The sequence below is a fragment of the Neofelis nebulosa genome, chromosome 5 (genome assembly GCF_028018385.1).
Source record: "Neofelis nebulosa isolate mNeoNeb1 chromosome 5, mNeoNeb1.pri, whole genome shotgun sequence".
Taxonomy (NCBI): domain Eukaryota; kingdom Metazoa; phylum Chordata; class Mammalia; order Carnivora; family Felidae; genus Neofelis; species Neofelis nebulosa.
Genome location: NC_080786.1, coordinates 39,040,733 through 39,068,138, shown reverse-complemented (window position 1 = coordinate 39,068,138; position 27,406 = coordinate 39,040,733). Strand labels below are relative to the sequence as shown.

Below are 27,406 nucleotides of genomic sequence, written 5' to 3'. Positions count from 1 at the left end.
ACTAGCAAAAAGGGAAGTATTTTAGTGTTACCCAATCAAGGACTTTGGAGAGCTCAAGAGAACAAACAAAAACAGTAAGATGGAGAAAGCTAACTGAGTTAACTCCCCCAGTGAAGGCCCAGGTAGAGAACACATGGAAGAACATTAAATACATGTTACTAAGGGAAAGAAAATAATATGAAAAGGCTACATTACTATTATTTGATCCCAACTATATGACATTCTGGTAAAAGCAAAACTATGGAGATGAGAAGATCAGTCATTGCCAGGGGCAGGTGGAGACAGTGGGGAGATGAATTGGCCAAGCACAGAAGTTTTTTTAGAGCAGTGAAAATATTCTGTATGATATTATAATGATGGGCATATGTCATTATACATTTTTCCAAACCCATAGAATGTACAACACCACAACAGAACTTTATGAACTTTGGGCAATTATGATCTATCAATGTAAGTTTGTTCTTGGTAAAAAAAAAAAATGTGCCATTCTTATGAATGATTCTGGTAATGAGGAGGCTCTACATGTGTGGGCAAAGGATATGAGGGAAATCTCTGTATCTGTCTCTTAATTTTTTTGTAAACCTGAAAATACTCCCCTTATGTATCTGCATATACATATAAATTTTGTGGAAATGTTGCATGGTGTTTTCAGAAAAGAATGGAAAATATTTGATAAAAGGGCTGGAAGATTAGCAGAGAATACATTAAACATTGTTTGATAAGTTTTAAGGTGACACCATCGCTTTAGTTTGCAAAACTCATATGGCCATGGTTTGGGGGAAGATGTCCAGGAAATTCATAGTTAGGACTCTGAACAAGGGTTTAGGGACGATAAGTCACTGTAAAAGTAGCCCAATAATTCAAAAGAGATAATTTACAAGCCAGGGTTAGCTGCTGGGCAGATGGAAGATAACTTATGGGTAGAATTATACAATTTAGGATGAAGAAGGTGACTGGATATTTTTAAACAGTGAACACATTTGATTGCTCTGGAACTCATTAATTTTGTATGGGGGACCCTAGAACAACTGTCTTGTCTTAAAGAAAGAAGACGTCAGGCATTCTAATCCAGCTATCAATGCTACCCAGGAGGAAAAAAACATTCAAGGCCCTGCTGATCTTGTAGGATTCATGGAAGAACAGAAGGGAATGGAGTATTAGGGGATTATCAAACTGCTGTAAGAAAAGATGTATCTGAAGGCATAGTTGCATCACTGATTATGCGGGAAAAATGTGTTTAAGGATTGGAAAGTCCAAAAGCCAAGGAACGTCAAGGTTTTAGGGAAAATCACATGAAAAAAAAGCATAATGCAGCAATCAAGAGAGAAATAAAAATTCATTTGAAAAAAAAGGTTATTACGGAGATTTTCAGCTCACATGAAAGTAGAGGAAATAAAACTATTCATCATGCAGCCCCAACAAACCATAAAACTGTTGCCATTCATATCATAACAATTCCCTCACATGATTTTATAGTGGAGTATGTTAAAGGTCTAGATGTTTGTCATTTCATTAATAATTAAGAGGTTTTCAACATGCAGGACAAACACAGGGCGGCCAATAAATTTAAATTTATTGGAGAACTGGACTAGAGGTGTCATCACTGCACATTTTATGGTTTTAAAAGAAGATAGTATTGAGGCACCTGGGTGGCCCTGTGGGTTAAGCATCCAACTCTTGATTTCAGCTCATGGTTTGTCATTTGGAGCCCTGCATCGGCTCTGCACTGTCAGTGCAGATTCTGACACTTGGGAATTCTCTTTCTCCCTCTCTCTCTGCACCTCCCCCACTCTCACCCTCTCACTCTCTCAAAATAAATTTTTTTTTTAAAAAAGAAGATAGTATTTTGAATGTTTCTCTCTAATGGCGAGACAGTGCAGTATATCCAAGTGAATTTCCCCCTTAGTGTAGGAAACACAATGTGCCAGTGAATGGGCACTTCCTCCCTTGTGGGTTTAAATTCCTCTGGCCCACATGCCCATATGGACGTTTGTGTTGGTCAGCCTGATAACAAAATATTTTACCTGTAACTTTGTGTTTTCTCCACATGCCTGCATTTCCCAGTGGTAAAAACTCTCAGCAATGTTCCATGAATGATGACAAAAATATAGACATGGGTTGTACTAATTACAAAAATGGGGACAGATAATTTTGATTGGGATGATGCTCTAAGTGGCATGGGAATTGCTTGCTTGTGTTTTCTTAACTTATTAGAGTAAGTCTGGTGCTGTGATTCTCAGGTGTCCTTTTCTTTAGCACACCAGAATGAATATTTATGGCTGGATTAATTCAACTTTGTAGTTGCTGAAGAAGCTATAGTCATCTCAGTGCTTCAGAGATGGTCTAAAGTACTACAGCTGCTGAAGGAAATCTGGCCCCATCAGAATGAGACCAATCCAACAAAATCAGAAAGTATACAGAAAAAAAATGAATTTAGTTTGCAAGGGGAAAGGGAATTTGATTTAGAATTTTAGCGCTTACTCTTTCAACTTGATAATCAAATAATCAGTGTTCAAATCTGGGATGTTTATTGTTTTATTTTTTGAGCATTTTTTGAGTATTTTTATGCTAGCACATGGAGCTTGTTTACTTTTTAAAAAAACTGGTTGCACAATATGGATCAACACAATTTACACACAAAAAAGTTGAATAGGAATAATTCTTCGTCCTTTGGTGTGAGGTGGAGTTAAGGCAAATTTATAAATGTTTATCCTTTCTCGAAGGGAGCAACAGTTAGATCACTTAACACACTGGTCTCAGGAGGATTCAAAAGAAGCATCCTCTTGAATACAGGAGAATTGCTTAGACACATTGCTGGTTTCCTCTCTGGAGTGGGTCAGCCTGACAGCCTAACAGGCTTGACAGTTAAATGCAACAGGTTTAAAGCACAAATACCTGAGGAGACTTAATGGGCAATCCTTCTGCTACTATCCCCACATTTTGCAGTGGTCCATGCAGGAGGAAACTTCTACCAATACATCTAACCTTTTGGAGGTGCCACGAGGGAGCTTCTGCCTCTCTCTTGATCCCTTGGAACAGGAATGTTCAGTGGGTGATCCCACTCTCATATCAGTTGGGCTACACCTTACTGGAGGTGAGTTTCCAGTGCTTGGGAGCAGAGAAGGTTGAACATTTTATCTCCTTCTTTGATCATTGCAGTTGAAGGGAGCCCTGAAGGTTGAGGGGTGGGTAGAGCACAAACATTTTTTTTTTTTTTCTTTCTCTTTCCTGCTGTCTCTGCAGGAGACCTCCCTTCTTAAAACAGGCTAAGTGCATGGATGTGGAGTCTGCCCTGCAGATCTGGTCTTACCTCAGGAGGTGTGTCTCTGAATGTGTCCTCCTTACTTTCCCATGTAGCTTTTGGGTGGGGTGGGAGGCCTCTGGTCTAAGCCAGATTGTCAAACATAGTTCACCAAAAGCCTTATACTTCGGGTATAACTGTGTTCTTGCTCGGTTTTTATTTTGTGTATATTCTTCTTTTGTTAAGATAGTGAAAGGGAGGAACTTAGGTTAAAGTGCTGAATCCTAATAGAACAATTCCATTTTTCACATGGATATAAATTAGTTGTAAGAGTAAGTTTTGGTGGAATTCAGCACTGTCTCAATCTTAAATTTCTGGCAATCAATTGATTCTGCTCTTTCTAAATTTAACATTTCTCAAGATTATAGTGCATTAACAGACAAGGTTCAAAGTATGTTCAAAGTAGAGATAGGAAGACATTTTTGTTTTTTAAAAAAAGATTCTTCACTTAACATTTACAAACTGTATATTGTTTATAGTCCCTCAGTTGTGGAGCCCAAATGTGCTGTAGAAAAACTATTTTTGTAGAGAGAATACGAAGAGTGAGTAAATATTCATAATTGTCTTGTCTTTTCAAGAATTTTGTTAAGGAATCTGAGAAACTTGAAGAGCCTTTCTGACAGCTGCTATAATACAATGTTCTCTGTTACAGCTTCAATTGAGATTTATATGTCCTGATAGTATTTTGAGGAATATCCTTTCCCCTACCTAGTGTCTTAGTCTGTCTGGGCTGTTATATCAAAATTACCATAATCTGAGTGGCTTATACAACATCTATTTCTCACAGTTCTGGAGGCTGGGGAGCCCAAAATCAAGATGCTAGCAGATTTGGAGTCTGTTGAGAATCCATTTCCTGGTTCATATATAGACAGTTATATTCTAGCTGTGTCCTCACATGATAGAAGGGCCAAGGGGATTCTCTGGGGTCCTTTTTATAAGGGCACTAGTCCCTAATTATATCCCAAAAGACCAACCTCCAAATATTATCATAGTAAGGATCAGGTTTCAACATATGAATGGGAGGGAGCATATACATTCAACTAGAGCTTAGAAATGAGAATGGATTACTTACTTATATCTTCTAACTGAATAATATAATTGTTATTTGCATATCCATACTTAGTCTAGGTAACGAAGAAACTTTCTTGGATCTAATATCTAATGTAATAAGAACACACAAAAGAAATGCCATTGAAAAGCTTTGTGAATTTGTCGTTTTCTTCCACAGTAATGTAGGACATTTTTATAGAACTAAAATCACACTTTCCTATGAAATCCCTTAAAACTTTCAATGCTGGATTAAAATGAATATTTAACCACCTATTGTTAATTTAAACTTTATTTGGAGTACAATCCTGGGGTTGTATGTAATGTATGTTTATATGTGCATACACCAAGTTACATAGTCTTCAAAGAGTCCCAGGATAGTTTTAAACTTTTAATTTAAAGCATAAACTTTAGATATGACATAACCATCATAAAATAACATTTCAAAGCATATAGAATTTCCTCTCCACAGGTGATATGGGACTTTAACTCTGCTGGCCATAGGGCATGATTTCCCTTCTTATCCAAGAGACCCATGTTGTTTGTCATGGAATTTATTATGTAATTTAGTTGCCTCAAGCATAAATAAAATTAATCTTAGGTGCTGCTTAAGGAATGTTTTCAGCATACCTATAAATTAAAGTTTCAAAGTACACAGACCCTGTAAAGATATGGATGAAATGGGGAATGGCTCCAATGAGGCTTATAATTTTATTTCTGAATAATGGTATTTCCTGGTCTTTATGCACACTTCCTCACTTGTGATTCCTGGGATTATCTAAATAAACTAGCTGCACCTAAGTCCTTGTCTTAGGCTCTGCTTTTGAGGGAACCCACATTGAGACAACAAAGCCTGCCTCAAAGGCTGGATTTTTAATAGATTTAAGAGACACTAGAGGTATTTCTGTCAAAACCTGCTTGCCATTTACATACTTCATTTCAGAAAAATATTTTTAAGATTATTCAGTGTCACCTTTTTGAAAATTCTGCTTTCCCTTCTCTTTTGTCCCTTTCTCTCACTGGAAAAAAGTGTAGAAATTAGGGAGAGATGAAGGGCATGGGACCTTTCTTTTTAGTTCATATAAACATTTTATAACTTAACAGAAGTGATAGGGCAAAATGTCTTTTAGCTAATGAGGTCAGACTTACTAGTTTTTAAGACGTAGAATAGAAGTTATATCCTAAGAAGAATGTTAATTTATCATGTGGACAGTTAATAGGAAATCAAAGAAATGCATTTTCTCAGGTCTTTGATTGCAGGAAATTTTCATTAAAATAAGCTGCAGCTTCCAGTGGCAGTTTTCCATTTTGTCCTCCCTGTCCTTGGCTCCAGAGCTCATACTTCCCTTCATCTCTGAAACTTCCTTCCTAGGTTGGGGGAAGCCACTGTGGCCAGCTTGCATTTACCTTACCTTGTGAAAAGCTGACAGAGATTAAATACAATAAAAAGCCAATGAGTTTCTCATGCCTGACTCTTCAATATGTGCAAGACAGAAGAGGGGATCAATGGACCAAAGCTTTTATTTCTTTTTTCTTAACCTTTTCAAATTGAGATATAATTGATATGTAACATTTATTGTTTCTCTCTACAAAAGAAAAGTGGTGATGTGTTGCCAGGACAAAGCTGGAGACAAAAGGAGAGAAGAGGCTGAATTAAGAATCCAGGGCTATCCATCTGGGACCCTCCTCACTCATGAGGCTTTAGCTGTGAAGCCACTGCCCTTAAATGGCATAGGGCCGATGTGGCTAGATTACAAGCACAATGCCAAATTTGCTTTTCTTCCACTCTGTACAGCTTTGGGAATTCTTCAATGAATAAATGCCTAAATAAAAAGTGGAATCTCGTATATGTTTTCTGGGGCAAGGCCAGTAAGTGGCATCCAGTGCAAGTGGAAGGGGATTCACTTTCTTTCTGGTTATCCCTGAATAGGGAAACTTCTTATGTACTCCTGGCCATCAAAGATCAACAATCCAGAGATAAATTGTCACCTGGGAAAAAACAGTGAGGTCTATATCCCGGTTTTCCCACTTCAGAGCACTGAAGGAACACACCTTGTAGGGTAGAAGAAAGAAGAGATCCTCATTTATGCCAAACATGTTTCTGTACCTGAGTTGTTGAATAGAAATGTTGCAGGATTTTTTACCTCCGTACTGGGGATTTGTTGTCTTGCTGCTTCGAAGAATGAAGAACTGGACACAAAATGAGCAGCAGGCAAACGTTTATTAGAGTATAAGATTAGAAAATAAGAGTAGTATGAAAGCTTTCTTTACAGAGAGGAGGCATTTGAGGGTGAATACCCATGACTATAGGCAAGGGTCTTTGTTTCATAAGGTTCTGTTCAGTACCCTCTTCCCTTCCCCCTCATTCCTTCTCAGGTTCTACCCTTACTGACTGGATAACTCTAGATGCTGGGTTGTCCATTTCTGATTGGCTCCATTCCATTGTGTGAAGAGTCAGACATGGCCTTACTGTCCCTCAGATAACAAAAGTTTTATGGTTTACTTAGCTTCCTTAGGTATTTTGATTGTCCAATTCCTGAGGGGAACCTGAGGGGGAGTAGGTGGTATCTGTTACATTCTTAAGAGGGACATTATGCCCGAGGGGGTTTGCTGTGGTCAGAGGCTCCAGCATTGTTCCAAAATGGGTTTTTCCCCCACTGAGGGTTTTTGGCCCTGGGTTCCAGAGACCCAAGACTCTACAGAGGCAGACAAAGAAAAACCAGGTATTGGGTAGTAAGTTTTGGGGAAGTTAATATTGTTTAAGTGTTTATTGCAATTTAACTTCCTTGTGAAATTTTTGAACTCTTATTTTTCTGTAGAGTCTATTAATGGGAGGGGCACATATTCTTCAAATTCGGGACATTTTTGTGCTAATGTGACTTTTTGGAGGGTAGGGAAGCTGAGATGTGTTAAAAGGTAAACTAAGGCACATTAAAATTTGTAAAAGTTTATTTGGGAGTATATATCCATTTAAACTGGGGCAGCATTAAACTGAAAGTGTTTAGGAGTACTCTACCAACAGGAGCTAAGAGAGAAGTATTTATAGAAAAGATGTGGAAGTGAGTCTCGTAAATTATTTGATTGGGTATCACTTAAGTGATTGCCTTATTTGGGAAAGTCTAGATGGCTGTTTGTAATTGATTGTTCTTAAGTTTCACTCTTAGATTTGAGTGCATTGACTGTGGCTTAGATTTGGTTTGTTTGCGTAGGCTACCAAGGCATTAGAGCCACCCCAGCCTAATAGTCTCCTTATTTTATTACTTTAATGGATGGATTTATGATGAATTTGACAATAGAATGGGGGATGGGTCATGAATTTTTGGTTCAGGACATGGTATACTCCTTAAGTAAACTTAATTACAGTCCTGTCCTGGCCCATTTCAGAAATTTTGGGGGCAAAATATATAGCCCCACTTCACCGGTCTCAGAGAGGGATGAATATTGGGAGATAGGCCAAGTGAATGAAGCACTGGGTTGGCTTAAGTATTTTCTGTTAAACACAGTGGTTGAGGGAGAAGTTGGCAGGGTGGGACTCTAGTGATTGAGGAAAGGGAACTCTCAGCATCTCTCCTCAACCCTAGGAAAATCTCCCTTCTTGATCCTCTGAGCCCACAATCTCCACTGTCCTCTCCAAGAATAAGGAACTCTCAAATGATTGGTTAGATTCTGAAACTCAGTATATGCATTCTAACTGGTCATGTTCACTAGTGGTGGTATTACCATGCAATACAAGGTTACCGGGCCTGGGAGACTCCTCTCTTCAAGTCTTTCCTTCCATGGTGCTGGATAGGCAAGCTAAGGCAGGGCATACTCACTGAAATGGGCTGTGCCATCTTGTTTTTCTCTTTACTTCCTCTCACCTGCATGTTGCATCTTGCAGCAAGAACTTTTGACTCACTGGCCAGCAGGTTCTAAGAGTGGGATTAAGGAACAATCAAGAATGTTTCTTTGAGCCTTGTGCCTAAATTTTGGGTTCCATTCCAACTTCATCAGAGAACCTGGCACTAAGGATTATTGTCACCAGCTAATAAAACAGTGCCTTAATTTTTAATTGATATTCTTCTTTGTGTGAATTACCCCTCAGGAATGTCAGAAAGAATAGTTATTATTGACAGAAGAGGATTTTCACATTTTGGAAACCTTGTCTGTTAGGATGATCGGTTTGCCTGTGACTAAGGAGTTTCCTGGGATACGGGACTTTCAGTACTAAAACCAGGAAAGTCCCTGACAAACCAAGATGAGTTAATCACCGTAGAAATGTCATCCTAAGGCCATTAAACCCCAGACAGAAATTTAACTTCCACTAGTTATGCACCCTTGCACATGTTGTCAACTCTGAGCCTTAAATCCCTCAGCTGTAGAAAGAAGAGTTTTTATGAACATTAATTTAGACAATTAAATTTCCTAAAATATTTCCTGTCCATGGTAGGTGCCATATTAATATGTTTTTCTATTTCATTTTTTTGTACTTTTATTGGTGCAACAGAAAATAAAATGATATTGAACAGCAGAACAGTGAATATATTCCATTCCTAGAGTGAACCAGGAGCCACACTTCCAAATGACTGCAGGGGCCACACAGGGAACATGAATGAGTGAAATGGGATGAATGGGATTTGTGGCAAACAGGCACTAACAGATTGTGGCCACATGGGAAGGAGAGCCCAGTGGGCCAGATCTTACCAGTTTTGTTTGTTTTTGTTTTTTTTTCTAGAGAAGCCATATATATAGTTTTCAATGTGAAATACACTTATTTGAGTATGTTGACATCAAATTTAGGACTTTTAAAAACAATGTATTAGCCAATCAAAACATTTCAGGGACTTTAATCCTCTCATTGAGCTGTGTTATTGGGTAAGAGAATGCAATTGGATGTCATAATAAGACAACCAAAGAAAGTTTATTCTATCCAGATGGAGTAATTACCATTATTAAAAGGAAACCAAAGTAATTAAATGATGATCAAAACAGAAAAAAAGAAAAGGGAATTGCTAGACTTTGAATTCGGGTTATCTTGTAAATCTAACAACTCAAGACTAAACCTGTGGGATTGCAAAATTGTAAAGGTAGAACCTGCTAGCTAAGGCTTCATGAAATTCTCACAAGCGTTAGCTGACAGATTTCACAACAGTGCGAATATTAGTCATCACATATATGCCTGCCAAAAAGGGTAGTGTGTTAAAAGAACATCTGCAGCCCACATAAATACCCCCCACTGAGTTAAACTCAGAGAGGAAATCAGCTTCAAAAGTTGCAGAAGGCAAAGAAGCTGAAACAGCAGTTTTACAGTAAGTGGTTGAGAGACTTTCCTGTGGGTGAAACTGTTATTGAGGAGCTAGTTTCCAATATATTATATGTTTGACCTCTAGCTTTGGTGACAAGAGCTTTGGAGGATATATTTGGACTTTCTCTACTCAAGAAGTCATTTACACTCTACACACTGAATGCCAATTCTGTTGAATGTGGGCATACTAAATGATTTATACTCCTGAGTTACAATAGTACCATGAAATGAGAAAAAACTCACTTAACCCATGAAATGAGAAAAAAAGTCACTGAACCCTTGGATGTGTCTAATTGCACTATAGAACCAATAAGGCCAACAAATCATAGCAGTTGCTGAAAAATCAGCAGAGCCCCTGGTAGTAATATTGTCTTGAACTTTTCCAAAAAGCATAAAAATATGATTTCAAACAGAAACGGCCTGCCAAATGGAAGGTGAGCTGAAGAATCATCACTGTTATGGTCTAAGTCTTGTGATTTTTGGAGCCTTTGTTGCTGGTGGCAGACTATTCCTCAGTGACCTCACCACATTGTTTTGCCACAGGACAGAGGAAGTTTGTGATCTATGGCAGATTTCTGTGGGTCCTGGATGTCTGGACCAGAAGCTCTATAAAGAGAAATCCATGTATGTAGTATTGCTGAGGATGGCTATATGGTTTCTTCCTTCAAAGATATGTGTTTAGTGTCTTTTCTTTTTTGACTTAACATATCCAAACAGCACAGCTGTAGAGATGGGGACAGGATTTTCTCTGTGTCTTTTGCTTTCATTTATTCTTGGTAAAAGGGAGCAGTTTAAATGCTGCACTTGTGACTACCAGTTATATAAAGCCATAGAGAAGGAGGGGGAGTCATATACTAAATTCTTCTTTCATTCTCACCTTAAAACAAAATTCCTGTGAAATCATCTTAGGTCAAATCAGAGCCATCAATTAAACCCTGTCACATTGGTAGACTTTGGTTGGAGAGGTGAAATCTGGCGTGTGATTGAGGTTATGATTCGGAATTAGCTTTTTGAACTTAGAAAATGTTGCTGATGAAAGGTGATCTGTTTTATTCTTAATCTACAGTTCACCAGTTATGCAGTTTAAGGAGCTTGTTTGAAACAATAAGAATCATGACTCAAGATCTCAGAATGATGGCTTGCAGGTTTGTCCAACATGAGAGATAATTTCGTGGAATGGATTGTTTCAAGACCGTAAGAGTCCATGATGAAACTACACTCTGGAGTTTGAAAAGAGACAGGGCTGCTTTAAGAGAAACAGGAAGTTGTAACGAGAAGCCATCTGAATACTAAGGCAGAACGCTCATGAAGTAGCAACTTAAGTGGCAGTGTTTATTCTGAAATCTTCAGGCAGCTAGACTGTTTCAGGCAAATCTGGATAAAATAGTCCTTATCCAGGTTTTTGTCTAAGGAATTACGAGAAGACCAGAGAATGGAGAGACAGCAAAGGTTTATGTCAGAGAAGGATGAGTATCAGTTTCAACATCAGGGAGCAGTGGAGCTGCTTGTCTTTAATTTTTTGCTCATCCTTACCATTTTGACAATCTGGTTATTTAAAAATCATCGATTTCGCTTCTTGCATGAAACCGGAGGAGCAATGGTGTATGGTGAGTGCAGAAATTGTAGGATTGATGTGAAACTTGTTGCTTGGGCGTAATTAGAGACTTGTGCTCAGATGGCAAAGTATTGAAACTGGAGAAAATGTGCTGATTGAAATGTCATTAGCTTGATGAAAGGTGCTGCAGCATAATGAATGCTCATCTCTTTCCAGATGAGCTGCTGAAATTTGCCCTGTCACAAGAGTAAATGTCATAGTCGTGTTCTCAGGCGGCACATAATGCGAGTCTGTTGACAGATGCGGGTCCATTGTCATGTGGGGAGTCCAACCAAGCAAACTGTTTTTGTAATGATAGATATTGGGAAGTCAGGACTCTGCAGTCACAAAGAGCAGCAATCTTTCACAGGAGGGACTGATGAGTTTTATAACGTTCTGGAAATAGCATTATTTAAAACTGTATGGAATGAATCGTCTTATGTCAACTAGTTTCAAGAAGGAAACTGGCAGAAACATACCCCACCCCTGCTATTGGAAAAACTGTATCCAAACCCATTTTAATTATATGGGCAATGTTTTATTTTCTTATACAAAAGTTTCCTTATGCAATACTTTTCATTTCTTAGCCTGATTTTACACTTTCTAATTTATAATTACTGTCGTTTTTAATATTATATGCTATGTGCCTTTGGCGGGGAGTAGGGGGAAAGATCTGGAAAAGCATTTAATATTTTAAACTCCTGAAGTATTGCTCTTTCTGTACAATTTACCGTGTCATTCCTTTCAGAAAGTTTAGTAAAATGTGCAGAGATTATCCATGCTGTACTCTCATCTTTGAAAGTACAATGCAAGACACCAGTAGTTCTAAAACTTGCTATACTATTCTTATCTCAGCTTGGTAATGGATAGGAACTTTGAACACAATGAAAACAAGTGAAGCATTGCTATAATTCATAGCAAAAAATGTACTTTTATATTTTTCTTCCCTCATTTTGGAAGTCTTAAAGCCTTTTATATCCCTGAGGTTCAGGGCACAGGATCAATTTTATATGCTAACCATGTGATGTTGTGATGATAATAATGTACAGTCATGATTTGGGACTGTAAGAAATTCTATGCCTAAACTAGATTCCATGGTGAGATACTTGAGCTAGGAACTAAAAGTTATAGGCTAAGCAGTATATTTTCTTTCAGGAGACTGATGTGCTGATCCCTTCCCAGCACAGAGTTAAATTCTTTTGTACTGAGGGTCTTAAAGCAAAAAACAAAACTTTCATTTGAGGGGAAAACACAATCAGGTTGAAGAAAATGTCAAACAGAAAGGAAGTGGTTCTGTCAGGTGTAAAGCCCGAGGTACCAGTCATTTGCTTTTCTCCATCAACAGTGAACCATGATCTTTCTCTTGACTTGGCTAATAAATAACCAAAGAGGATATGGGATGTAATCTGAGAAGCCAGAAACAATGTAATTCTTGGCATCAAATTAAAGGGCTATATATGGTTTTGCATAACAACACAGATTTTTAAATTATAAACCTTTATTAGAAGATTTCTTCACGGCACTGAATACGGTTAAACTATGACTCATTTTACCAATTTCAGCTAATCCATGATGGATACATTCTTTTGTAAACATTGATTAAATTTCGATGATTTATTAAAATTCAACCATAGTTTGTACTCATAATATATAAGTGCAACTTTTACTTTTGAGCCTGAAAAAGTCCCAGATTACCTTTACTTCTTAAAAACTTCATGAAATACTTTCAAGTTGAGGTTGAAATCATAAAATATTAGTGTATTGCAGAATGGTTCAGATAGCGTTTCTTTAAATTGCTATTCTTAAGGCTTGTGGTTTATAAGAGTGGGATTAAGTTGTCTGATTTCCATTCCTCTGAATTTTTTATATGTAAGTTATTGAAAGCAAATTCTGAAACAATGCAAAGTAAAATGATTATAAAAATTATGAAAACATGCATAGGTATGCATAACTATTCCTTTACTAAAATTTTGAGTATCCTTGAGTTATCTTAAACTATATAAATGAATGAAAATACTTTCATTTTAGTGTTATTTTTTTGTTGTTGGTAAAGAATTATAATTGTTGAAATTTAAGGGGATCATAGAGGTTATCTTCTCCAGCCCCCTCATTATACAGAGGAAGAAACTAAATCTCAGAGCAGTGAACTAACTTCCCCAAAACTGAACAGTCATTCATAGCAAGGTCCATGTGCTTTTATACATACACATGTCTATAAAGTTGGCTCCTGTTCATCATTATATCTAAACTGTTTATTGGGGACTTTCTATCAGTGATAAAATAGTCTGAAACTACAACAGAGGAACAAGATTGGACATTCTAATAAACACGTTTAAATGAGAAGGGGAAAGGAAATGCCAAGTGAATGAAGTACCCAATGCCTATAAATGAATTTGAAATTCACAAGTTGGGAAGGAGTCTTAGAGATCATAATTCCAACATCTTAATTTCACAGGCAAGGAAAGGAAAACTTAGCTAGGTGAAGGTCATGTAATTAGCTGCTGAGTTGGGATTCAACCTCCATCTCTACTAAGACATTCTGCCTTTCTGCTGGTTATTCTGCTGAAATGTGTCAAATATCCTTTAGAAGAAAGATTAGATGTTAATGCATTTTATCAGTAGATCAGGAATCCAACTTAAAAATTCTAAGGAGCAGGGGCTTAGGAAATGAGCAGTTCAAGAAAAATGAGGGGAAAAGTTATCAAATAGAACATTTAATTGCTCTCTTACAGTTATTGATAGAAACAATTTCCAAGTTGTTAACCTTAAAATATCCTATGAGGGGTTGTGGAGGCCAAGAAAAATCATGTGTAGTGTTCAGTTTGATTCTGTGTTCATTGGAGATCAGTCTGATACTCCCAACTACAAATAATCTATTATATGAAAAATATCTTCTTTTTTTGACATTAAGGGTCCTAGGATGCTTTTAAAAATCAGTAACAGTGTGATTACCATATTTTTGCTTCATGAGGAACAGTAATGGGTAATTGTGTTTCATGACATTCTGCGCTCTCATTATTTCAAAATTTAAGGATTGAAATCTATAACTGGTTTATATCTTAAGCCATGATGATAGTCATTTAAATTGGACTAATAGCTTAAATGACTATTAATGGCCAAAATATTGACTGACAGCAGCTGGTGCACTTAGTGCTGCTCACTTAGGGCCCTGCATCCCATGCTTATAGTTCGTAAAAGAAAAATCTCTCCTTATTCCCCGATAGCATTAAGAATTTCATTACACATCACTGGAGGCTCTCATACTTTATAGGACATTCATAATGCCATACCTTTGAGGGTTGGGATCTAAGCTTAGGGACAGAACAATTCAAACCTCTTAGAAGTCTATCTTTGATTTATGGCCTTCCAATATAAGGGACAGTCTCTGAACTCATGTGGAAATTTGCTCACTATTTAGCAGACAGAAGAGAAATTCCAAGAAATTCCAAGCCACAAAGTTTAGATTTTTATTTCATCAAACTATGCCATATTAAACTATGTAAACTATGTCTTATCATCTAACAGTATACTTAGCAATACAATAAGGTTAAATAATTCACTCAATAGCTTTTTTGTTTGTTTGTTTGAAATTTAAAGATAATACAGTTACATGTGAATCACTAAGGTTTTAAAAGCTATCTTTCTTAAAAAATCATAGGGCACTGGTTGGAAGTTCCTCAGGATACAATTGTGCTGCTGAACATGATGGGGCTCCACCCTACTGATCCATTTTGCTCTGCTCCTGTCCAGCACTGACTCCTTGACTGCCAGGCCCATAGGAGTTGTTTACTGCCACTTTGCCCACTTTGCCCTCCTCCCCCTGCCTGGAAGGCTCTTCTGAGGTTTTGTACTTATTCAAATGTGGTATGCTTTAATGGAGAAAGCATTTGATTCTCTCTTGGGGATTTGGGTTTTTCAATCTTGATAACTTTTTTTTTTTTTTCCCCAGTAGCTAGATGCATTACTTTGGCCAAGTGACTTAATCTCTGGCCTTGTTTTTCATATCTGTAAAAAGAGGAAAAAATGAAAGCTCCCTTCCAGCTTCGAAAGTCCTTCAAAATTTAGGCAAAGACTAGCTTCAGCCGTCAGGCATCTCTCAGTCACTCCAACCAAACCAGTAGCTTTCTTTCCAGAACCCTACCAGCCTATAATGATATTCAGGCCTTTCTTCCAGACAGGATTTTAGTTAGTGTTATTTTACCACTCTTAGTTCTTTTAGTCCTGCTCTGATTTTGTAAGGAGTGCTCATTAAATGCTATTGAATTCCTGTCAGAAAGGTAAGGAGAGCAAGTTATACCATCAGAACAGGGAGAGCAGGTTGAGATTCAGGGGCTTATGGATGCATGTCATGTGAAAATCAGAGTGGTTCTGGTTTAATTTGAAGGGATCTGTAGGAAAGGTAATTAGGGTTAAGAGCCCAGTGAACTAAACTTGTTTTCCCTTTAGTGTAAAAAGGTTGACTTTAAGAAGCTTCAGAGATCAGGGCAAGATTTTCTGTGCGGTAAAGTATTAGCCAAATAAATGTTGAAAAAATGAAAAAATTCAAGGCATATTGCTCTCTGTAGGTTTTCAAAAGTTGATTTTAAGAAAATAACCTCCTATACATTCTGTTGTGCTTCTGGATCTCTAAGGAGCTACAGAGGAAGCCCTGAGTGCAAACTATTATGATTCCTCAAAAGATTCCCCTCTCAGGGTATTAAAAGGTAATAAGTGTACACATCAAGAAAATGAATCTATGATTCAAACTGTTTACAGAGATATTATTATAGTCTAAATTGAATTAAAATTATATGGTTAAAGAAGTGGAAATATCAAGAACCAACATTTGTTAAACATCTATTACATCAAAATATAATAGTGAAAATAGCTAACACAAATAGCATTTACTATGTGAACTATTTTGTCATAAGGGCTTTACATGTGTTTACTCATTTAATCCTCACAACAGCCTTTTTTTAGATGCAGAAACTGAGACAACAAAAATCAAATAACTTGTCAAAGATCACATACCTATGATATGCCATAGCCAGGACTCAAACCTTGGTAGTTTGGCTCCATGCGACCACTGGGTATCACAAACCTGGGTGTGTTTGTATGTGCATGTGTGTGTGTTGGGGAGGAGGTATAACATTTTCATGTTACAAATGAGGAAACTGAGGTTCCTGGATGGCTCAAGCAATTAAGCCTCTGACTCTTGATTTTGGCTCAGGTCATGATTTCAGGATCATGGGATCTGAGCCCCATGTCAGGTCCCATGCTCAGCTTGAGATTCTCTCTCTCTCATGCTCAGCTTGAGATTCTCTCTCTCTCACACTGTTCCTTTCCCTGCTCATGCTCTCTCTTGAAAAAAGAAAGAAAGAAAGAAAGAAAGAAAGAAAGAAAGAAAGAAAGAAAGAAAGAAAGAAAGAAAGAAAGAAAGAAAGAAAGAAAAGAAGGAAAGGAGAGAAGAGAAAAGGAAAGAAAAGCAAAGCAAAGAGAAAAGAACATATAAGGAAACTGGCACATAGAGACATGAAGTGACTTGGTGGGAACCAACAGCAAGCTGAGCTTCTTTAAGCCCAGGACCATAAAACCCATACTCTTTCACACATTTAGCTCTAGAAGGCTTCCTTTATTTATTTATTTATTGATTGATTGATTGATTGATTTGAATTTCATTTTAATTTTTTTTAATTTACATACAAATTAGTATATAGTGCAACAATGGTTTCAGGAGTAGATTCTTTAGTGCCTCTTATCCATTGAGCCCATCCCCCCTTCCACAACCCCTCCAGTAACCCTCAGTTTGTTCTCCATATTTATGAGTCTCTTGTTTTGTCCCCCTCCCCGTTTTTATATTATTTTTGTTTCCCTTCCCTTATGTTCATCTGTTTTGTCTCTTAATGTCCTCATATGAGTGAAGTCATATGATATTTGTCTTTCTCTAATTTCACTTAGCATAATACCCTCCAGTTCCATCCATGTAGTTCCAAATGGCAAGATTTCATTCTTTTTGACTGCCGAGTAATACTCCATTGTACATATATACCACATCTTCTTTATCCATTCATCCATTGATGGACATTTGGGCTCTTTCCATACTTTGGCTATTGTTGATAGTGCTGCTATAAACATTGGAGGATTCATGTGTCCCTTCAAAACAGCATACCTGTATCCCTTGGATAAATGCTTAGTAGTGCAATTGCTGGATCGTAGGGTACTTTATTTTTAGTTTTTTGAGGAACCTCCATACTGTTTTCCAGAGTGGCTGCACCAGCTTACATTCCCACCAACAATGCAAAAGAGATCCTCTTTCTCCACATCCTCACCAACATTTGTTGTTGCCTGAATTGTTAATGTTAGTCATTCAGACAGGTGTAAGATGGTATCTCATTGTGGTTTTGATTTGTATTTCCTGGATGATGAGTGATGTTGAGCATTTTTTCATGTGTCCGTTGGCCATCTGGATGTCTTCTTTGGAGAAGTGTCTATTCATGTCTATTGCCTGTTTCTTCACTGGATTGCTTTCTGGGTGTAAAGTTTGATAAGTTCTTTATAGATTTTTTATACTAACCCTTTATCTGATACATCATTTGCAAATATCTTCTCCCATTCCATTGGTTGCCTTTTGGTTTTGCTGATTATTTCCTTTGATGTGCAGAAGATTTTTATTTTGATGAGGTCCCAGTAGTTCATTTTTGCTTTTGTTTCCCTTGCCTCCGGAGATGTGTTGAGTAAGAAGTTGCTGTGGCCAAGATCAAAGAGTTTTTTGCCTGCTTTCTCCTCGAGGATTTTGATGGCTTCCTGTCTTACATTTAGGTCTGTCATCCATTTTGATTTTATTTTTGTGTCTGGTGTAAGAAAGTAGTCCAGGTTCATTCTTCTGTATGTTGCTGTCCAGGTTTCCCAGCACCACCTGCTGAAGAGACTGTGTTTATTCCATTGGATATTCTTTCCCGCTTTGTCAAAGATTAGTTGGCCATAGGTTTGTGGGTCCATTTCTGGGTTCTCTATTCTGTTCCATTGAGCTAAGTGTCTGTTCTTGTGCCAGTACCATACTGTCTTGATGATTACAACTTTGTAGTACAGCTTGAAGTCCGGAATTGTGATGCCTCCGATTTTGGTTTTCTTTTTCCAGATTGCTTTGGCTATTCGGGGTCTTTTCTGGTTCCATACAAATTTTCAGATTATTTGTTCTATCTCTGTGAAGAATGCTGGTGTTATTTTGATAGGGATTGCATTGAATATGTAGATTGCTTTGGGTAGTATCGACATTTTAACAATATGTGTTCTTCCTATCCAGGAGTATGGAATCTTTATCCATTTTTTGTGTGTGTGTCTTCTTCAATTTCTTTCATAAGCTTTCTATAGTTTTCAGCATATAGATTTTTCACATCTTTGGTTAGATTTATTCCTAGGTATTTTATGGGTTTTGGTGCAACTGTAAACGGGATCGATTCCTTGAATTCTCTTTCTGTGGGTTCATTGTTGGTATATAGGAATGCAACCTATTTCTGTGCATTGATTTTATATCCTGAAACTTTGCTGAATTCATGAATCAATTCTAGCAGTTCTTTTGGTGGAATCTTTTGGGTTTTCCATATGGAATATTATGTCATCTGCAAAGAGTGAAAGTTTGACCTCCTCCTGGCTGATGTGGATGCCTTTTATTTCTTTGTGTTGCCTGATTGCAGAGGCTAAGACTTCCAATATTATGTTGAATAACAGTGGCGAGAGTGGACATCCCTGTCTTGTTCCCGACCTTAAGGGGAAAGCTGTCAGTTTTTCCCCATTGAGGATGATATTAGCGTTGGGTCATTCATATATGGCTTTTATGATCTCGAAGTATGCTCCCTCTATCCCTACTTTCTTGAGGGTTTTTATCAAGAAAGGATACTGTATTTTGTCTAATGCTTCCTCTGCATCTCTTGAAAGGATCATATGGTTCTTGTCCTTTCTTTTATTGATGTGATGGATCACGTTAATTGTTTTGTGGATATTGAACCAGCCTTGCATCCCAGGTATAAATCCCACTTGGTTGTGGTGAATAATTTTTATAATGTATTGTTAGAGCCAGTTGGCTAATATCTTGTTGAGTATTTTTGCATCCATGTTCATCAAGGAAATTGGTCTATAGTTCTTGTTTCTAGCGGGGTCTCTGTCTGGTTGTGGAATCAAGGTAATGCTGGCTTCATAGAAAGAGTTTGGAAGTTTTCCTTCCATTTTTATTTTTTGGAACAGCTTCAAGAGAATAGGTGTTAACTCTTCCTTAAATGTTTGGTAGAATTCCCCTGGAAAGCCATATGGCCCTGGACTGTTGTTTTTTGGGAGATTTTTGATTACTAATTTGATTTCCTTACTGGTTATGGGTCTGTTCAAATTTTCTATTTCTTCCTATTTCAGTTTTGGTAGTGTATATGTTTCTAGGAAACATGTTTACAGTGAGTACTGAAAGATATGATTTTTTTGCCTTAATGATTCTTGTAGAATTGGAGTTTCTGGTGGTGTTCTCTGGTCCTTTCTAATCTTTGTTGCTTTTGGTGTTTGTTTGTTTGTTTGTTCATTTCTTCTAGACTGCCCATTTTATTGGCATATAATTGCTCATAACATTCTCTTATTATTGTTTTCATTTCTGTTGTGTTGGTTGTGATCTCTCCTCTTTCACTCTTGATTTTATTTATTTGGGTCCTTTCTTTTTTCTTTTTGATCAAACTGCCTAGTAGTTTATCAATTTTGTTAATTCTTTCTAAGAACCAGCTTCTGGTTTCATTAACCTGCTCTGCGTTTTGTTTTTGTTTTTGTTTTTGTTTTGATAGCATTAATTTCTGCCCTAATCTTTATTATTTCCTGTCTCTTCTGTTTTTGGCTTTTATTTACTGTTCTTTTTCCAGCTCCTTAAGGTATAAGGTTAGGTTGTGTATCTGAGATCTTTCTTCCTTCTTTAGGAATGCCTGGATTGCTATATACTTCCTCTTATGACCACCTTTCCTTCATCCCAGAGGTTTTGGGTTGTGGTGTTATCATTTTCATTGGCTTCCATATACTTTTTAATTGCCTCTTTAACTTCTTGGTTAGCCCATTCATTCTTTAGTAGGATGTTCTTTAGTCTCCAAGTATTTGTTACCTTTCCAAATTTTTTCTTGTGGTCGATTTTGAGTTTCATAGCATTGTGGTCTGAAAATATGCATGGTATGATCTCGATCTTTTTGTACTTGCCGAGGGCTGCTTTGTGTCCCAGTATGTGGTCTATTCTGGAGAATGTTCCATGTTCACTGGAGAAGAATGTATATTCTGCTGCTTTAGGATGAAATGTTCTGAATATATCTGTTAAGTCCCTCTGGTCCAGTGTGTCATTCACAGCCATTGTTTCCTTGGTGATTTGTTGATTAGATGATCAACAAATTGCTGTGAGTGGGGTGTTGAAGTCTCCTACTATTATGGTATTACTATCGATGAGTTTCTTAATGCTTGTGATTAATTGATTTATATATTTGGGTGCTGTCAGATTTGGCTCCTAAATGTTTCCAATTGTTAGGACTTCTTGGTGGATAAACCCCTTGATTATGATATAATTCCCTTCACATCTCTTGAAACAGTCTTTATTTTAAAGTCTAGATTGTCTGCTATAAGTATGGCTACTCTGGCTTTCTTTTGTTGACCATTAGCATGATAGATGGTTCTCCATCCCCTTATTTTCAATCTGAAGGTGTCTTTAGGTCTCAAGTGGGTCTCTTGTAAACAGCATATAGATGGATCTTGTTTTCTTATCCATTCTGTTACCCTATGTCTTTTGACTGAAGCATTGAGCCCATTGATGTTTACAGTGAGTACTGAAAGATATGATTTTTTTGCCTTAATGATTCTTGTAGAGTTGGAGTTTCTGGTGGTGTTCTCTGGTCCTTTGTAATCTTTGTTGCTTTTGGTGTTTGTTTGTTTGTTTGTTTGTTTATATTTTCATCTCTTCTCCCCTCAGAGAGCCCCCCCCCCCTTAAAATTTCTTGCAGAGCTGGTTTAGTGGTCACAAACTCCTTTAATTTCTGTTTGGGAAACTTTTTCTCTCTCCTTCTATTTTGAATGGCAGCCTTGCTGGAGAAAGAATTATTGGCTGCTTATTTTTCTGATTCAACACACTGAATATATCCTGCCACTCCTTTCTGGCCTGCCAAGTTTCTGTGGATAGGTCTGCTGCAAACCTGATCTGTCTTCCCTTGTAGGTTAGGGACTTTTTTTCCCTTACTGCTTTCATGATTCTCTCCTTGCCTGAGTATTTTGTGAATTTGACTATGATATGCCTTGTTGATGGTCAGTTTTTGTTGACTCTAATGGGGGTCCTCTGTGGTTCTTGGATTTTGATGTCTGTGTCTTTCCCCAGGTTAGGAAAGTTTTCCGCTATGATTTGTTCACATAACCCTTCTACCCCTATTTCTCTCTCTTCTTCTTCTGGGACCCCTGTGATTCTGATGTTGTTCCTTTTTAATGAGTCACTGATTTCTCTAATTCTTAAATCATGCTCTTTTGCCTTCATCTCCCTCTTTTTTTCTGCTTCACTATTCTCCATAAGTTTGTCCTCTATATCGCTGATTCTCTGTTCTGCCTCATCCATCCTTCCCACTGCAGCATCCACCTGTAATTGCAGCTCAGTTATAGCATTTTTTATTTCATCCTGACTAGTTTTTTTTCTTTTATCTCTGCAGAAAGGGACTCTAATCTATTTTTGACTCCAGCTAGTATTCTTATTATCGTGATTCTAAACTCTGGTTCAGACATTTTGCTTGTATCTGTGTTGGTTAAATCCCTGGCTGTCGTTTCTTTGTCCTCTTTCTTTTGGGGTGAATTCCTTCGTTTTGTCATTTTTAAGGGAGAAAATGAATTAATGAGTTAGAAAAATTAAAATTAAAAAAATTAAATTTTAAAAAATATTAAAATTAAAAAATTAAAAACACACACGGAAAAATATCGAGTAAATGATGCTAGATCCTAGGTGTGTTTTGGTCTGGGTGTTGAAAGTGGTTTGATAGATTAGAGAAAAAAGAGGGAAAAAGAAAAAGAAAGAAAATAAAAGGAAATCGTTTGAGACTTTGAAAAAATGAATACACTGACATAGACAAAAATGAAATGATGGAAGTAAAATAGAATTTGAAAAAATTTACACAAAAGTAAAGAATATAGTAGAAAAAGTGCAAAGAAAAATATTTTTAATAAAAATTAAAAATAAAAATGAATTTTTTCTCTCTGTGTTCAAGAAAAAGAAATGAAAAAAAGAAAAAGAAAAAAAATCATTTGAAAATTTGAAAAAGTGAATACACTGAAGGAGACTAAAATAAAATGATGGAAGTAAAATAGAATTTGCAAAATTTACAAAAAAGTTTAAAATATGGTAAAACATTAAAGAAAAATATTTTTAATAAAAATTGAAAATAAAAATGAATTTTTTCTGCTTCCGTATTCAAGAAAAAGAAGTGAAAAAGAGAAAAAAAGTGAATAGATAGACCTGCTAACAGACTGAGATAGGACTGAAATTACTTCGTTTTCCCCTAAAAGTTAGACTATAAAGTGCTTTATAGTCCATAAACTAAGTAGGCAGTGAGACTTGTTTTCTTGAAGCGCCAGGTTGGCCCAGTTGGGCGGGGCTTAGTATAATGGCTCCATTCTCCACTACATGGTGCTGCTAGCCTGCTGAGGTGGATTGTTGTGGTGCACGTAGGTGCGTATGCGCATGCGCGGGAGTGGTGAAAATGACGTCACCCAGCTGCCCAGTCTCTAGTATTGGAACTCTGTTTCCCCCGTCAACAATCGTGCACCCATCCTCTGTCTTCAGCTGTGGTCCACTCCCCGCTTTTTCACTGTCCGTGACCAGGCCCCAGGCAGTACCTCTCTCCCCAGTTTTGTCTCAGATGCGGCTATTTTCCCCAGCCCCTTACTTCTGAAAGACTGCAGCTTTGACCCCATCGACCCCTCTGTGGGAGGGTCTCACCGAGCAACAGCCAAATGAGCAATGGCTGAATGCTTGCTGCACCCAGGAACGCCTGCTGGACCCTGCTGCTGTCGGTGCCCTGGGTCTGCGGCCAGGTGCCAGCCCGCCCCAGAAAAAGTTCGCAAGATAGTGTAGCAGCAGTGTTTCAGGATTATGGAAAATCACAACACACATCTGGCACCAGCCTTCACCCTTAACGACCTTGTTCCAGCACCATGAATGTGGCCATTTTCTGGGGTCTGCTGGGCCCAGGTTGCCTCACAGCCTCTATCAAATGTACTTCCTGCAGTGGAATTGCTTTTCCCCATGTGGCCCCAGAACCTCCCAGACCCCACTCTGTTCCTGGGGATTCGCCCTTCCCACCAGAGCACTGCCAGGTATCGAGCTGCAGAGTTGGGTGACTTTGTGCTCCCCTTGCTTACAGTCTTAATGGAATTTAAACCCTCTCCTTTCTCCCTTTTTAGTTTAGTCCCTGCGGCTGTTTCCAATTTTCCACTTTCTCTCCAGCTGCTTTGGGGGAGGGGTGCTTTTCACATATTCTCTCCCCACCCCCATCTCCATTCTCTCTCCGCCCCCAAAAGTGGCTCCCTCCCCACTGTGGCTTCTCGCTCCCCAAGTTCACCTCTCTGTGCCGCATACCTCCTGAATTCTGTGGTTCCGGTTGTGCAAATTGTTGTGTTAATCCTCCAATCAGTTTTCTAGGCGTGTAGGATGGTTTAGTGTTGGTCTGGCTGTATATCACGGATACGAGACACACAAAAAACTTCCATGCTGTTCCATCGTCTTGCCCCCCCCCCCCGCCCCAGAGTTTCTATTATTTAATAAATGTCTACTCTGTGCCAGGTGATGGTATCTTAGAAAGTTTACAGAAGAAAGATAGAGACTGAGGAATCTTAAGTATAAATATTATTGCTAATCCTCAGGACATCCATGCAAAATACAATGATCTTCATTCAGTTTGCATATAAGGGAAAAGAAATTCCAAAAATTTACAACTTTGGCTAAGGCTGCACAGAATAATTGGCAAAAACACCACCTTGAAAGCTTCTGCTGTTGATAAGTAGTCAGGAGTGGGGAAATGAGGCAAGTAGTTAAGTTTTTCTTTTACCTTAAGGCCTCAGAAATGTTATCCTGTCATAGCATAAAGCCCAGCATGGGAAATTCAATGGGAGCAATATTGTGAAAGTACATCCATGCCAAGAAGCTGGGTTAAACTGTCCCACAGAGAGTGATGAGGCTGACTTGGAAACACCTGCCCCAGCATCAGGGAAAGCAGTGTTGCAAGTCCACACTTATGCTTGTTTTAAATATCTGTGGTTGTCAGAATGGGTGGGGAAAGTTTCTGTAAGTGCCTTATTCATATGAATCATACAAAATGGCTTTCATCATATGTTAGTTTAATTGACTTGAATTTTTGGAAGAGACTGAAGGTAGAATCTTTAATTATGCCTCTGGGCTCTCTATGCTCTATGAAACCTGTGTGCATGAGCATGAGGTGGTTTGGACTTTGACAGAGTTCTAGGACTGTGATGGCACTCATAATGGTGGGAATTATTTGTTGTCTTATACTACAGTGCTTCTCACAGCATCAGCATCACCTGAGAACGTTTTAGAAATGCAAGAATGTGGGCCTCAACCCAGACCCACTACTGAGTAGGAAACTTGGGGCAGAGTCCAGCAGTCTGTGTTTAACAAAGCTTCCAGAGACTTCTGATACACTAAAGTTTCAGAACTAGGAAAATAAAGTTCAGTATGTGGTTCCTAGTTTTGTATCCTTTACTTTCTTCTCTTTTCTCTTCCTCACTACATTACTATCCTGTGATGAAAAGGAGGGCTGGGAGAAAATCTTCACTTATTAGAGAGTTCCCCACCCCCTCTGCTTTTTCACTATTTATATCTGTTTATAATGTTTCCCCTTCTGGTTTTACAGAAAACAAAAACAAAACAAAAAAATAGACTGTTTTGTGTAAACATTATAAATAATTTTGTTTTAGTATGTGGCTAGTTACATATCTATATTTCTTCTGTAAATCTCCTAAGATGCTTGCAGCAAAAGGTTTGAGCTATATATAAGCTGGTGGCTGAGATAGTTTCTAGAGAAAAGTTGTCTATAATCCTATGTTGAGAACCCCAGAGTGCTGTGAAATATGTAGTGTGTATCTCTGTGTATGTTGTGTGCATGTGTGTGTGCCTATGTGCATTATTGGTATAAACCAAGGATGGAGAAAAACATTGGACACTTTGCTGTGGTAGAAGATCTGGTGGTTGTGTCTTTTTGTCATTTCCCATGTGACTCTAACCTGTGAGAAGACAGAACTTTGAATGAGGCTTCCTAAGGTAGGACAGTTCATGGACCCCTCCCACCTTGAAACATCATGGGGTACTCTTATTGGGTACTCTTACTTTTTTTACTCTTGCCTCAGACCTGTTCTGAAACCCTTATAGGATTTTTTTTTCTTCACCAAAGCAAGTTGATAGTGAACCATCCCAAAGCAATAAATTGTGTCCCTTTTAGCAACACCCACACTTTCCTTAAGTCCTTTGAATTTAGAAGATTGGTGGGAGGGCAGAGAAGGAATGAAATCCCTAAATAATCAGAAGGCATTGCATATTTTTACTTTTGGTTCTATCTATGATTAATCTCAGTGTAAAACTAAACTGCTAAAAGGAAATGCATGCAGTATTTGATATGCAAACCCATATCATTTCTCTAAATCAGTGTTCTGATAACAATTTTGATAAGACTGAGTAGGGGTGAGATACATAACTATAAAGTAAAAATGTAAAAGTTGTGGAGATGACACTTTAATATATGTGAATACTATCTTGCACACAGTTAAATGGTGTCCACTGATTTGGCTTCCTTAGAATATTTGTCAGACCCTATTCTTCTTTATTTCCACATTTTGAATCCCTAGTTCATATTTTTTGAATCTGGGTGACTGAAATAGTATCCCAGATTCCCTGCCTTAAAGAGTCTCACACTATAATAAAAAGTACTAATAATGGTAAACAATACTCTTCCTTGGGCTTAATTTTATTGCTGTCATCTTGACATTCCTGTACTCAAATTTCTTTGCTAAATTCTTCCTCACAGAAATATAAGACAAATTCTGATGTTAACTTCCTCTCCATGTCCCTACCATACCTTAATTTTCTTTTCTCCCTTAAGATGATTGTCTCCAAAGCTGTTACCTCTTCTGGAAACCACAGCAAATCTCTCTTCCAACAAGAATCTCTCATGGTTCTTTCTCAAGACTTTTTTGCCAATCATCTCTCTTTCTTGAACACCCTCTGTTATTTCTCAGGTGTGCTACAGCCCCTGATTTCAGTTGCCCTAGTCAGCCTTCCCAAACTGCTTGATATACCTGGTTAGCACTGTGGTCACTGATTTATGAATTCCTCTTTCTAGAAAGTCCTTGTCCTCTACTCTACCTGGAGATTTCCTATAAATCCTTAAGAATCTCCTAGGGGCACCTGGGTGGCTTAGTCGGTTAAGCGTCTGACTTCGGCTCAGTTCATGATCTTGTGGTTCGTGAGTTCGAGCCCCACATCGGGCTCTGTGCTGACAGCTCAGAGCCTGGAGCCTGCTTCGGATTCAGTGTCTCCCTCTCTTTCGGACCCTCCCCTGGTTGCACTCTGCCTCTCTATCTCTCTCAAAAATAAATAATAAACATTAAAAAATAATTAAAAAAAAGAATCTCCTATGTAAAGCTTTCCCTAATACTTTGGGGAAAGGAGTTAGTTGGTCTCTTCTTTAGGATTCCTTAGAACTTTGTTAGAACTTGTTTAAAAGAAAAGTTTATATATATTAAGATGCATGCAGTTGCTAATAACAGAAACCTTGACTGAAACAGACTTAAGCAATAAGGACATTTATTGCTCCCATGACTAGAACTCCAGAGAACAGTCTGCAAGGCCGGTTGATTCAGCAGCTCATTATTGTTATCAAGGACCCAGGTTCTTTCCTTTGCTCTGCTCTGCTATTCCCAGTCTGACTTTAACATCAGGTGAGGAGTAACGTGGGTATGGAAGTTCCTGGTATCTTAACCAGGCCCAATAATATTCTGAGGAATAAGAGAGCTCATTGTTCTTCTGTTTCTCTCTTAGGATATCAAAGCTTTTCTAAGAAGTTCCCTAGCTAGCTTCCCTCCACTTTTTATTGACCAGAATAGAGTCACATGGCCATTGTAGTACCGATTATCAGCAAGGGGAAAGGGAACTCCC

At 38.0% G+C, this 27,406-nt stretch overlaps 1 protein-coding gene across 11 annotated transcripts in view; it reads left to right on the top strand.

Annotated features, from left to right (window-relative positions):
• Nucleotides 1-27,406, top strand: part of SLC9A9 (solute carrier family 9 member A9) — a 703,484-nt gene that overhangs the window by 117,910 nt on the left and 558,168 nt on the right. For 2 of the 11 annotated variants that reach the window (XM_058730127.1, XM_058730137.1), the window contains exon 1: nucleotides 10,903-11,239. The exons of 8 other annotated variants lie outside the window; for them this stretch is intronic. In XM_058730127.1, coding sequence (XP_058586110.1) covers nucleotides 11,065-11,239 — 175 coding nt within the window. In that variant the 5' untranslated portion in view covers nucleotides 10,903-11,064. Of the gene's footprint in view, nucleotides 1-10,902; nucleotides 11,240-27,406 lie in introns of those variants that run through there. One more of the 11 variants, XM_058730126.1, reaches the window with a different exon arrangement.